Source organism: Sciurus vulgaris (genome assembly GCF_902686455.1).
Source record: "Sciurus vulgaris genome assembly, chromosome: 10".
Lineage (NCBI taxonomy): Eukaryota > Metazoa > Chordata > Mammalia > Rodentia > Sciuridae > Sciurus > Sciurus vulgaris.
Window position 1 is genome coordinate 135,189,263 of NC_136470.1, and position 14,135 is coordinate 135,203,397.

Sequence of the window (14,135 nt, forward strand, 5' to 3'; positions counted from 1 at the left end):
AGTCTTTCGGGTTCTTGTATTATCAGTAACCATTCTCTGTAATAAAAGGACTTTAATAAAAGAAATTTTCATGGTAAGAGGTGTTGGTATAAAATCTTGGGGCAGAAATTAAACTTTATTTGTACTAAGGATTAATCTTTCAGTGACTTAATTTTTCATCCATTTATATATTTCCTTTTATCCCTGTTTTGAGGAGGAAACAGAGTTGTTTTCTTTATTATGTAATTTCCCTTTGTTGGGTTTGCCATGTTCAATTTTGAACTCATAAGCCCAGGAAAGACCAAAACCAGTAGCCATGAGGCAGAAATTTCACTCTTTGTATACTTTGTTGGTGTGTAAACACAAAAATCTGTTCATTTTCCTGCTGCTTGGTGTGTGTACGCACGTCTGTGCATGTGTGTGCGTACACACTCATGCAGGGGGATTGCTGCAGGAATTGGGGAGCAGGGAATCTGACTTTTTCTCCTGCCTCTTTTACAAACAATAATCAGCGATGCCTTCCCCTCTCCCTGAAAGCCCAGAGGGATGTTGCTCTGCCTGATTGGCTGGTAGAAATTATGTTGGTGTTTTGAGATTTTCACGGACTTCTTTTAAGGATGAGCTGTTGCCTAGAAAAAAGTTAGTGTTTTTCTGTTAAGAAAGAAATTAAATACTTAGTTGTGCTCTGTTGTTTGTGTTTTGCGGTGCTGGGCATTGAACAGAGGGCCTCAAGTACTCCACCACTGAGCTACATCCTCGGCCCAGAAATTAAATTCTGTGTTTCTGTAAATCATGGTTCACCTCTTGGTGAATACCTGATATGACCATGCCCTTATGTCAATTATAAGGACAATTATATTGCATCAGATTGGTGTCCGTTTGTACCAGCTTAGAGTCGACGATCCTGTTCAAGTGCTGGCTATCAGGAATTGAGCTGTAGGAATTCCTGTCTGGAGGTGTAGGAGGAAGAAATCAGGGCATCCTGAGGGGAGAGTTTAGGTAAAGAAGGCCTCTTACATATCATGAAATATACTAGAATTTCCAGCTGTCTATTCACCTTCGTTGGGTAGAACGGCATAAGTAGTTTCCATCCCAGCATGAATGTGGTCGGCCACATGGCAGTGGAGTAACCAGATTCCAGGTACTTCGGGAAACATTTCTAGGGTTTGGTACGTCCCAGGGAAAATGTCAAAGACATCAGAGCTGTAAACGCCCCTGTGCTTAATTAGAAAAATGACAAACATTACATACCATACCAAGAGTTGGCTCGGTCTTCCCCTGGGGAACTCAGGGATATTAGGAAAATGGAAGAGTCCCTACACATCTTGGTGTTTAATCCAGACTGAGAGATATGTGGTCTGTGTCTAGTTAGTTGTCAGCACCGTGAGCCGTCACGTGGGCGTAGAGGAGAGGAGAGATGGCCCTTGACCCCGCTCAGGACTGCCTGTGTCCGCCTGCGCCACTCTGTGAGAGCACCTGAGCTCACAGAGGCGCTGAGCTGTGGCCCCACGTTAGCCCTGACCTTGCCTCAGCCTGAGCCTATCCCAGGCTATCTGTCTGTGAGGTTCTGGGGCAAGGAGGATGGGAATGGAAACCAAAGGAGGCCAACGAAGAAGCCCAAACCAGGGCCAGTTCAGGCAGGGACGCAACTAGAGACAGGAGTTGGGTGTATTTCTGCAGGGACAGAATTGAAAGTCCACTAAAAAAAAATCACTATAAAACAAAATGGACTTTCTACAAGATGCTTTTTTGGTAGTTTCCACATTTTCTACATGAACTCAAAAGTAAAAAAATTTTCCAGAAAGGGCCCTTGGCTCCTGCTGAAATGAGCATGCGAAAGAACAGAACAGAAGGGGGTGGAGGTGGAGGGATGTTGCCCAACACCTGCCCGAGGACCTTGCTCACCTCAGGGCATTTAAGGTTCAGAAGTCTGAACCGCAGGGCAAGAGTTAGGATGGTCTCGTCCCGACCTCTGCTCTCTGGCTCTCATTATGGGAACGCTCCTACCCCCTCTCTGATAGCAATTCCACTCAAATGCCTTACTCAGCAAGGTGTGAGTGGAACTCCATGAAAACCCAGTAAAATCTTCAAGGAGAACCTAGGTGTAACAAAGACCCGAGTATCTGCTGACATTTCTGTCCCTTCTACTCTGAAACTTCCTTTTCTGTCTTTGCAGTGCTGGGGATTGAACCCAGGGACGCTCACATGCTAGGCAAGCACTGAGCTCCATCTGCAGCCCTTTTGTCTTTTGTTTTGAGACAGGGTCTGGCTAAGTTGCTGACCTTGAACTTGAGATCCTCCTTCCTCCACCTCCTGAGTGGTTGGGATTACAGATAGGTGCCACCATGCCCAGATGAATTTTTTTATAAATGTATGTGAGGGAATATTTTCTTAGTATGAAGCCATATTCAACTAGAGCAGGAAGGACGGCCACGAATGGCTCTTACCTGGTACCGGAAGCTGTGGCCGTGGAAGTGCACCGTGTGCAGGTCTATCTCATTGCCCATCCCCATCAGGTACCAGCTGACCTCATCTCCCACGTGCATGGTGAGGCCTCGCAGGTTTCCAAACATCCTCCCGTTAATGGCTGAGGAAAGCACGTGAACGCATGTTACCTTTTAGGATATTTTAAATAGTTGGCCATTTCACGGATCATATGATATTAGATTAATGGGGGAATCTTTTTGATATCATAGAACACATTTCACTACAAATGGGGGAAATGGATATTTTAAGGTCACTGACGTCACACTAAAGCTTTTCCAATCGCCTTGCACCAAAAGTCTTAATCCTATTTGTGGATTTAATTCAAAGGGAATGAGATTTTGGAATTGGGAGAGAAATGAGTAAATGATTTTAAATGGATTCAATAGATTACTGCCTCACAAAATGAGGAGAAAGTAGTTTACCCGAAAGGTAACAAATGAATAGTCCCAGCCCAATTCCAGTTGCAAGAAGCCAAGGGTGAAAGGGGGGACTCTGGTTTTAGAATAATGTCCCCTACCGTGCATTTTGTTGCTTTCTATGAATTCATCGTCCTCTTTGTTTACTTTCTCAGGGTGGGCAGAGTACGCTTTGATGTTGTCATCTAAGTACCAAGATTCATTCTCATCAAATACTAGGAACAGAAGGGAGAATTCCAGTTTCTTGGTGGGATTGGATACTTTCATGTAGTGTCTCCGACAAACGATCAGTGGGCCAATCAATCCACTGTAGAGGTCCTGGGAACGGGCAAAAACGTCAGTCGGCCAGGAATGTCGGCCAGGTTTCAGCAAACTGGGGCCTTACCACCCTTGACCTCAGGAATTTTGGGGGGACTGATTTAAGTAGTAGACTTGGCCTAAAGTGATGCTGCCAACTTGCTGACTTTGCAGTGAGGTAGTTAAGTTGGAACAGTGGTCAGTTATGTGAATATGGAAATAAGAGATGTGGGCAGGGCCCAAAAATCAGCTTAGCTAGTGCCCAGTGATTCAGAAGAACCCTAAATGAACAGTGTGGGCTTGTTTAGACCATCAGCTCCTGAGTGTGAGCCAAGCTCCAGGCCAGTCACTCTGAGTCCACAGAAGAGTGGGCAGAGCTCCTGCCCTCTAGGAACTCATTCTATAAAGGAAACAAACGCAAGAAAGGGAGGAGAGACCGAAGCAGTCCCAGCTGCAGTGAGGATGCATGGAACGCTGTTGTACACTGGAGGCAGGGAGGCCGTGGTAGTAGTTGAGGCAAATTTCAAGAACCTGAGCTATGGGGATGGAGAGAAGGAATGGCTTGAGTTCTAGGTGGGGGTGGGAGGGAGAATGGCCCCCATGGGCCAGGGAGAAGCAGGTGCTGGGTAATTCAGAGTCTCTGCAACAGAAGTGTGGACTGGGTGCCTGCGTTGCTGCTAGTACAGCAGGACACACAGGAGGAGCCGAGGAATATCCCACCGTCCCTGATAGAATCGCTGAGTTGTAAGTCCCCAGGGACTGCTGGGGAGGAGCCCAGTATGCAGGATCAAAACTCAGAAGAGACTTGTACTAGAGATGTATTTCTACAGAACAAATATTCGAACAAATGTGGAAATATTTCGTCACATAGTACCTTCCGCTGCTCTGTGATTGACTGCTGAGATCAGCTCCTACATTATCAGGTAAGAAAGCGCGCTGAAACCAACACCTGAGCTCTTTGAATTCGATGTATTTTCAAACCACAAGGAAAATAAAATACTACACTGATTGATAAGTTAATTTCTATATGTGTTCTCCATAATCAGCAATACTAGAATAATTATAACTCTTTAAAACCAAACCAAACTAATGTGGATTGAAGACTTATTTTCCTAATTAACATAGAACCTGAGCACAGGAAGCCCTGACTCCTCTTCCTTCACTTGGGTGTAGGGGGTTGTCACAAAACATGCATGACTTAGCATTTACCTTAACACGATCCACGGTCGAGTAGTAAACCCATGGGATGCAGGGCGAATCCTCTGTTCCAGCACCAGATCTTTCTGGGACTTTCCATACATAAGTGCGAGTTTCACCTATATGAATCAGGAGTTAAACCTTGATAATAATGGTAACCCAGGAACTGGAAGTGTCAGGTTAATTAGTTTTTGAAATACTATGATTCAAAACTCCTTGCAGGCCTTTGGCTTTGAGATCAGCTAAACTCTAAGCTGTATTTTGTGTCATTTGTGTCAACCAGGAACTGAGCTAGCCGTGACCCGCTTGCTCTCACTGAGAAGGAAGCTGTTCAGTGTCCTCGTCTGAATCTCTGTGAACCCCCTCAGCTTGAAGTGTCTTCCCTGATATGCTTTTATTCCTCAGACACCAAACGGCTGTCCCCCAGGGGCAGCTCCTCTGGTCTGCGTGGGCGTGTGTGACCGTTCTGTGCGACTCCCTCGCCTCTGCCGTGGCCCTGCTCTCCCCTCCTCTCACCACGCCCTCACTGAACTCAGGATTCCTGGCCGGGAGCCATTACACCTCCTACTCACGTGTCCCTGACTCGACAAAATTCTGCTGGCCTCCTGTGTCCGTGTCTCTCCTGCGCTGCTCTGCCAGGCCTGTCCCATGCGGGGCATAACCATGGCCTGGGCCTCAGTTCCCTCAAGATTCTCCTACCCTCTTCCCACAGGCCCGGCTCTTCCCCAGTCCCATCTCCATTTCCAGTCGCCTCAGGCTCCTGTGCCTCTGCTCCTGGACCCTGCCCTCTCACCAACCTGACTGGGCCTGCTACTCACAGCTTAGCAATGCCGTCAGACTCTGACCTTCGGAGCCCAGCAGGCCTTTGCCACGTGATCCAGCTGGACCTGAGGCGGTCCCGGGACGTGGGAGACTTCTTCCTTTCCCTTGACTGTTCCTGTGTCCTCCTCTAAGTTCACTGCACCCATAAAGTGTGGACTCACCACCGGCCTCTCGCCGTCTCCGCCTCCGCTTTTACTGACCGCTCATGCTGCTGAACAGCATCTCCTTCTCCACTCCCTTCCTCCTCCACTGCCCGCTTCCACGGCGGCTGGGCCCAGAGCCCCAGGCTCCCTGGCTCCTCTTCCCCAGCGCTCCCTCGTGCCGTTTTCAACAGGTCATTTTAGCAGCACCATGAAAATCCCACCAGCATGCCAGCCTCTTAGCCCTCAGCTGCTCTCCTCCCTTCCGGATCACGGCGACTCTGGTAGGATTCTTACCCGGATGATCGCCCAGGTTCTCCAGCTGTTCCCTGCTGCTGCCCCTGCCCCCTGCCCCCTACAATCCCCTACCCACCCATCAGCCAAAATGCCCCTTAAAAGGTGTTCACCAACTCTTGGCTCAAGTCCGCACACAGGTGTTTAGAAGAAATTCTCTAGTTCTGGTCATGGCCTCCTGGGCCCTTCCTCCTCCACCCCACCCGCTGTCCCTGCTTCACATTCTGCCCCTTGTTTGCTCTGCTCTCGCCTCTGGCCTGGTGGCTGTTTCTCAGACAGGCCAGGCACACTCCCATCTCCCATCTGCGGGGCCTTAGAATCTTGCCCCACAACTACCTGAGTGTCACTGTCAGTGTCACCTCCTCCAAGAAGCCCTCCTGACCCCTGAAACAGCACCCAGAGCTCCTCACCCTGCGGAGCCTTCCCCAGCAGCGTCTACTGCTCACCCCTCAGCTCCCCTGGGTCTGCACCTCCCGGGGAAGAAAGGGAGGGCTGCAAGGGCAGGATTTTTATTTCTGTCCCTCTGAATTTGCAAGAGCAACTCTGCAGAGCAGTTATTCTTTGTCACCTTTGGTGTATCTGGGCACTCCCAAGTTAGTGGGAAATGGCCTTTTCCTAGAAGCCAATTTTACAAATAATGGAAGAAAACATTTGCTAAGCAAGGTCAGGTGAGTACTGGACCAGATACAGGGGTTTAAAATCCCAGGTGGCAGCCTCTGGCCCTGCAGACCCCGTCTGGGAGACAGGCCGCGCACCGGGGCCACCTGCAGTGCGGTCGGGCCATCTGAGGCCTGCCCTAGCTGAGCAGTGGGGAGCGATGGGACTCGCCTTGAAGATCTGCAGCCGTGCGGCACCTTCAGACCTGTCCTGTCAGCTCTCCTGTGACTGTGTCTGTAGGAGCACCTGCTTGGACACCACGCACACACAGACCCCCTCCCCGCAGCCCCGCCCAGCCCCCACCTCCCGCTTCACTCGCTCAGGTCACACTCCTTTGGAAGAAATGCCTCTGTGACAATAGCCATCTGTGGAGAGGCTGCCATGTCCCTAAGGTGTTCCCTCCTGCCTCGAGTACCTGGTGCCGTCGGCGTCACCGTGGGACTGTCCGTCTTCACCCCGTGGGCATGTATGGAGTAGGGCCTTGTTGCCATGTTTTTAAAGATAATTGTGATTCTGTCTCCGACATCTGCATGGAGCCGTGGACCTGGTAAGAGCGAAAGGAAGCGTGGCTTATTCACCTGCCAGACCAAAACTTGTAGCTTATTAATAAAGGCAGAGACCAGGTGACTCCCGGCATGAGGGCGGGTCTCTGATCTACCCTGTGGCTTTGTGCCAGTACCAGCACGGATTTATTCCTGCACCAGAGGCTCTGGGGTGAAGATGAAGACCACAGTGTACCTCTTACCCACAGTTCTAGGGCCCGTGCCTCATCATGGGGGCTGCTGGCCGGGGGTCTCCCTGCAGCATTCGCATGCCTCTCTGGAGACGGTGGTAATCTCCACAGGGCTCTAGGGTTAGGGCCTAAGGTGGGGAGCTGGCCCCCCAGGGGTCTTCCCGCAGCACTGCTCACCTCTGATTTTCAGGCCTTCCTGAGTGCCAGTTGAGGACGGGCTGCCCCTCCCTGCCCCCAGCCCCTCCCAGCCATCACCTGCCTGTAGACTTCCTGCACCCACACCAATGCCATTTTCCTCAGGGTGCCTTGCTCTAGGGGCTGAGGACCACCGAGCCCCCGGGGAACTCTGGTGTTGGGGAGAGAGAGGGTGGGGTGTCAGATGGTTTTCAAGAACATTCCCAGACCTGGTGCGGTCAGGTCAGGCATTCTGTCTTCAGGTGGTTCCTGACCCGTCCAGGGCAACTTCTCTGTTGCCTGTGCATGGTAACAACTTGCTTTTCCATGTGTGGGGGTGTTCTTGTAATTAATTAATCATTTATATCTTAATTTGAAAATCAAGTGTCTCTGTTGGGTGTGTGGGATGGGATAAAAGGGGGAATTTGGATAGGAATTTCAGTAGGAAGCAGCTTCTTAGGAACTTCACCAAAACTACATGAATCCATTTGATAAATACCAAATACATCGAATTTCACCAGTATAAGCAATAATGCATCATTCCCGACAGAAATGAGTACTACTGTTGTCCATATTCTTCAGTAAACATAGGCTTCTCGTTTTTATTGGCTACTCTTTTATTTTGATTTGAATAACCGATAGATCAAAGGAAGCTGGAGCCCAGGGACACGGACCGCTGGCCTGCGGAAGGCCACCTCTGACGGGGAGCGGCACCCACCTAGAATCCCCAGGTGCTCCTCCTCGGCAGTTCTGCCCACTGGATCTCGGAAGGAGCTGTCGGTGAATCGCCGGTACACAGCCTTCTTGTACTTGGAGCCTATGTAGAACTCTCCCTTATCCAAAAATACATTGGAAACACTAAAAAAAAAGAAAAAGAAAAAAAGAAAGAAAGCCCTCGGGTTAGTATTTGCTTTAATGAAAATGGAAGTCAGATTTTAAATTTTGAGTAAAAGTATAGTTTTATTGATGTAATTGTGGTAGTTTTTAAACCCAGTGCCTCACACATGCTAGGCAAGCGCTCTTCCGCTGAGCCACAACCCCCATCCCCTGTATAGTTATTTTTTAAATTTATTTTTATTTTTATTTTTTGGTACTGGGGATTGAACCCAGGGTGTTTGACCACTGAGCCCCTTTTAAAATATATTATTTTAGAGGCAGAGTCTTGCTGAGTTGCTTAGCACCTAAATTGCCGAGGCTGGCTTTGGACTCACAATCCTCCTGCCTCAGCCTCCGGAGCTGCTGGGATTAAAGGCGTGTGCCACTGTGCCCGGCCTGCACAGCCTTTTAACCACTTAATCCCAGTCACCGAAATAACCTTTTACTCCACTGCAAACCACTGCAAACTCCACTGCATCACAGTCAAACGGACCAGCCAGCGCTGCCCACCGTGGCTCTGACTGGTTCTGTACACCCTGGATCTGCCCTTCCCGCTGCAGAGCCCAGTCCTCAGAGCAGACCATCCGGGTGGTGCAAGATGGAAGTGAGGCAGAGGAGGGCACAGTGCTCCCTAGGGATGCTTCTTGGAATGGGTGTTGGAAGCTCCAGTAGCTGTCTTTCACTACACTAATTCACACACTGCAAATGGCTTTGAGCCATGTTTTCCTGTACGTTCTTGGGGAGAAAGGGCTCCTAGGCTGCTGTCAGGCTTTAAAATACTCTTCCGTACCAGACGGTTTTAGAAATACAAAATAGGCTAAAAATGAAATTTGGGGAAGAAAAACAGGCAGCCCATAGTTGGTAAAGAAAACAATAGCTCTGCCTCTGGGCACTGATTTTGGTTTAGTTTGAAAATGAGCGACAAGATAATGGAAGTTTTCCTTATGAGAAAATTGAAAGCAGCAGCGAGGGCGCGCGCGGCTCCCGGGGAGCTGGGGTCTGGGTCCGCATTGCGTAACACAGTGCTTTTTTCTGAAAGTCAGTACCGGTCTTCTCTGGAAGGGAAACCTAAAATTACGAACGGGAACGAGAGGCTGGAGAGTTACTTTTGCTCTTGTAAGTGGTGCAGCTCCTCCTCCCAAGCCCTGTGAGGCGAGTAATCCCATTCCACCTCCAGCGCGGCCACATAGTAGGTCCTTTCCTCCAGGTAGGGGGCGGGATCCTCAGCCCGCTGCCCGCAGCTGCGCACAGTGTACTTCTGCTTCATGCCACCCGTGTAGTGGTCGGTGGTCAGGCACTCGACATCAAAAGTCCCTGCGGTGGGAGAGAAGAGGTCGCTCTCTGGCTCACTGTTCTCTGTGGCTCCCCACGTTACTCCAGGTCCATATCAAAGCCCTTCCTGTGACCCAGTTAGAGGACCTGCCTCCCACATGGGTGGCCTCACCTGCAGCTCACTCTGCTGCAACTGTGCAGGCCCCTTAGCGGCTCTTAGAAGAGGTTGGCATGTGCCCACCCTGACCCCCTTGCACTGGCCACATCCCCTGCAGCTCACTCCGCTGCAACTGCTCAGGCCCCTTAGCGGCTCTTAGAAGAGGTTGGCACATCCCCTGCCTGGAACCTTCTCCCCAAATATCAGGTCTCCTTAACTGCCACCTCTGGGGGGAGTCCCGACCCCTCCCCCATCGTCCCCCCTCCCTCATGGTCCCCACACCCTTCCCTGCCCTGGTCTTCTTCTAACCGCTTGACATGAATATATTCATATGATTGCTTAGTGTCTGTCTCCCTGGAATGGAACTTCAGCTCCAGGAGACACTTTATCTCCTTCTTTTCATGGTCCAATGTATTTCCATTCGTCAAAAGAATGAAAAGAGGATGCTGGATCTGTCTTAAGTTATATTGGCATAAAATGAACCAAATAAATCCTGAAGTAAATCAGCACGTTTTCATATCTCGATTAAAATTCTTTCTTTGCTGTTTCAGTTTGGTTTCCTCATTCAGAGCGAGGCTGCAGTTCTGGCCGAGCACAGGGCCAGCAGTGCACCCAGGCTGCAGAGACCCCAGGAGCCACCCGGCTGCTCTGCCCTCCCAGCTGTCCTTAAAAGGACCTGCATTGAGAAGGGCATGGCTTGAGGGCTCTGCTGTGTGGGATCCCAGGAAACCACAGCCCACTCTCTTCTTCCTCCAGTACCACTTCCTCCCTGGTAGAAAGGGAACGGCTGTCTGGTACCTGCCCTTCCAAGGAAGGAAGGGCACTTGGGAGACTTGGGCGGGGGGGTGACTTTAGCATCCAACATGTTTGGCTACCGGATTTTCAAGCAAAAGTCAAATCAGCCCAACAGAGACGTATCTTGGCTCTAGGGACACATACCTCCTGTGTCAGGTCGCATGAGTAGTGTCACACTCGTTTGTGGGAAGAGATTGGCTGTGTCTCTTCTTTCTCCTTGCGACAGGAATGTGTTTCCTGAAAAGTATATCCCGTGTACATCGGCCTCGTTTCCAGCGCTGAACAAGTACCACACGACAGAGTCTCCTCGGCACATGCTGAGACCGGGCAGATTCCCGTACATGAATCCATTCATCGCTGTAAGAGTTGGGAAATCTCCTTCTGAGAGCAATTTATTTTATGACATTCTCTGACTTTCCAAACCCAACCATGTTTTTTTCTTCTTTTTTTAATTTAAAAAACCCCATTCAGTCCTGTCTGTCCTTTATCTGTCAGGAGTGTCTTTGCCGTCCCTGACCGGGGGAGCAGAACTGAAGGTCGTGGAGTTCTGTACTGTGTCCCTGGCACCCTGGGGACCTCGCTGATCTTCCTACTAGAACAGTGAGGTTCCGATGCCTTCTCACTTCTATCCATGGTCATTTTTGTGAGTTCCTAAACCCAAGAATGATAACTGTTCTTCCTGGACATCAGAGACTGGAAATGTGTGTGTCCTAGATGAAAATTCTCTGGTTCATCTTGATTGTTAGGGAAGAGTCTATACAGGGGATTTTCTCTGTTGTTTTGAACAAGTAATATTTTTGATACTTGTAAAATGCAAAAATGCAGAACCAAAAAAAAAAAATATTTCAAAAAGATTGTAGGAAATGTGGCCAGAACCAGTCCAGCTTTAAACAAACAAACCAAAACTTAACATATTTTTTCTTCTATTAACTACAATAGTTTTTTACTGTTCTAAATTAATGGTGTGGGCCTTTTGAACAATTAGCTCACTGTCTCTAACTGTAACCACCACATTTTAGAATTATACTGAGAGAAAAAGAATTATATATATATAATATAAATGTATATATAATATAAATTATATTGTATATAATATAAATTAAATGTATATACAATATAACATATATACATATATATATATAATATTATATTACCTCTCCAATGCTTGGCTTCCATTAAATGAAAACCTCTGGGTATTGTCCTGGGCATGGGTAGTTTTTTAAAGCTCCCAGGTGATCCCCAGGTGATGTGCAGTCAAGGGTGAGAATCATGAGATCATGAGGGCAAAGGTCATATCTTTTTATATATGAAATAATAAAATGAGTCTGTCATTATTGAGGCACAGATGAGAAAAGTGTCTAACTTAGTAGTTCTCAAACTTGAGTCTACATCAGAATCAAATGGAGGGTTGTTAAACACAGACTTCTGGGACTTAACCCTCCAAATTTCTATTTAGTGGGTTGGGACTGGACTTAAGGATTTGCCTTTCATGTCCCGAGGTGATGCTGAGGCTGCCGATGGGACCCCCTTTAAGGACCATTAATCTATTTGGCATATCTTGTATGTCATTATTCTGAGTTAAGTGAAATGATGGGTAATTGACTGACATATTAAATCACCAATGACATTACCCTCGGAGCACTGTTTAATCGTTTGTTGAATATTAATCAATAAGCGAAGCTATTCACATTTTGGTTTAATTAAAAGCCTTACATTTTCAGCACTGAAATTGGTGGGGATGTGGTACTCACAGTGCATCTTATTGGATTCCTGAAAGTCTGCGTCTTCTTTGTCCACCTGATCAGGCGCAGTTGTAAACATTCTAATATTATCATCCAGCAGTAAACTCTCGTTCTCATCAAATACCGTGGGAAACAAATAGAACTCCTTGTCTACATCTTTCTGCAAATCAGAAGAACAATGAGGTGAAGGCAGAATAAGTAAAGCAGCAGACATAAGGCCGTGTGCACAGGTGGGCTAAAGAAAGAAGACGTGCCTGTTCCTCTCGGTGAACTAGGGCTGGTGAAATGTCCAGTTGGCTGCCAGAGTTTACACTGGTATGTGTTGAACAGGGTTACAGTTCAGCATGGTGAGCTGAACCTTGCTCTGCATCTAAAAATTCAGATTCTCATCTCCCTTCCTACCCACATGCTCCCCACCAATTGAAACCACCCTCCAAAAAATTATTAAAATGGGGGGGGGTGAATATGTGTGGGCGCTGGAAGTCAGGGAAATGCATCCACATCTATGAGAACTCTAGAATTCCTGAAGGCAGAGCAGGTAGAAGCAACAGATTGAAAGACAGTTCATCAAAAGTGAAGAAATAATCTGCCAATGAATTGGAACAGGGATTTATAGTCTCCAGCCTTTACTCTTTCCCCCTGCTCCTGACCAAAAAGAAAAAAGAAAAAAATCAGAAGTACTTTTTGGTCTAGGAATGATTCAGTCATTTAGAAGATGGCAAAGGAGAGCAAACTTTAGAGAGGGTTGCATGTCTTTCCCTTGAGATTCTTCTTGAGATGAAAAACACAATTATCAAAGTGTAAAACCTACTGTAGGCAGAGACCTGGAGGTTAGATACTATGGAGAACTGAATCAATAAAGGTGACCGAAAGAAAGTGCCCTTCATCAGAAGGAAAGAAATGAAGATGGAAGGTACACACAGCAATAATTTTAGAAAAAGATGAGCTAAAAAAGGGGGAGACACAATCATCAGAAACAGTAGCCGGAATGTTCACCAGCATAAAGAGAAAATACCAGAATATTCAGATTCAAAATCTTCACCGGAAATAAGACAAAATTAGGAACAGAGACCTACACCTAAAAATGTCCTGGTAACATTTTTCAATTTCAGAGACAGAATTTCTATAATACTCCATTTAAAAATTATCTAAAATGAAAGTTTTATAACATGGGGGTTCCTTTGTCTGCCCCCCAGATGGCTATGAGTCTGTTTCCCTGAAGTTTAGCTCCCACCTTGGATGTTATTTCCCTCTTCTCAGGATCTGGGTTCGCTGTCCCATCACTCTGTTTTGTTTCTCAAAGCACGTCACTCCCTGAAGTTACTTGTTTTTTATTTTTCTGGGTTTGCTTATTTCCTTGCTCTTGTCCCCCTGACCCCACACACATACATTGAACTGTAAACCTAGTGAAGTAAGAAACTGGCTTCAATGTCTCATTTGCCAGTGAATTCTGTACCTAGCACAGGATGTATTTTTTGAGAAGTTCAAGTGATTTTTTTTTAAATAGAAAACATTCTCAATAAACTGGAAATAGAATGAAGAATAACTATTTCCTATCAGAATGGTGAAAATCCCCAAATTTGCTGATACATAATGCTACTTAAAAAGAAATTATTAAAGCTTTGAATCATACTAGAGGAGAGCTATGAATTTGAAAACTTGAAAAAACAGAGGATCAAGTATTTGTCTTTTCCTTACATAACATGTCCTTTGAGGTAACCAAATAACTCATAATATGAAGTTTCTATTTCTAGAAGAATGCCAGATAGTAAAGAAAAGAAAGTGGAATTAGAGTGCTATTATTATTACCATGATACCACTTCTGATTAGTTTATAAATCTAGGAAATGATCAACAATGACTGAGAACATCTCCAACTGAGGGACTACAATATATTTTACTTCCCTTATTAGAAATATTCTTATAAAACCAAAAGCCCACATGGTATAGTGACCTTAAAAGAAAAAAATCTTATCTGTATTCAGTCAAACCTTTAAATCAAGCCACTGATTTATGGGAAATAATGAGGAAAAAAAAAATAAGACACCACAGAAATGCAATAAATAAAATCTAGACATGAGACTAGGGTATGGCTCAG

At 46.8% G+C, this 14,135-nt stretch overlaps 1 protein-coding gene across 4 annotated transcripts in view; it reads right to left on the minus strand.

The window, feature by feature from the left end:
- Positions 1–14,135, minus strand: part of CP (ceruloplasmin) — a 52,212-nt gene that overhangs the window by 15,583 nt on the left and 22,494 nt on the right. For 3 of the 4 annotated variants that reach the window (XM_079100494.1, XM_079100493.1, XM_079100496.1), the window contains exons 10-18: positions 12,048–12,198; positions 10,441–10,653; positions 9,179–9,386; positions 7,915–8,054; positions 6,705–6,833; positions 4,389–4,495; positions 2,984–3,200; positions 2,427–2,566; positions 1,037–1,199 (exon numbers count right to left, since the gene is read on the minus strand). In XM_079100494.1, coding sequence (XP_078956620.1) covers positions 1,037–1,199; positions 2,427–2,566; positions 2,984–3,200; positions 4,389–4,495; positions 6,705–6,833; positions 7,915–8,054; positions 9,179–9,386; positions 10,441–10,653; positions 12,048–12,198 — 1,468 coding nt within the window. Of the gene's footprint in view, positions 1–217; positions 962–1,036; positions 1,200–2,426; positions 2,567–2,983; positions 3,201–4,388; positions 4,496–6,704; positions 6,834–7,914; positions 8,055–9,178; positions 9,387–10,440; positions 10,654–12,047; positions 12,199–14,135 lie in introns of those variants that run through there. The other variant, XM_079100495.1, reaches the window with a different exon arrangement.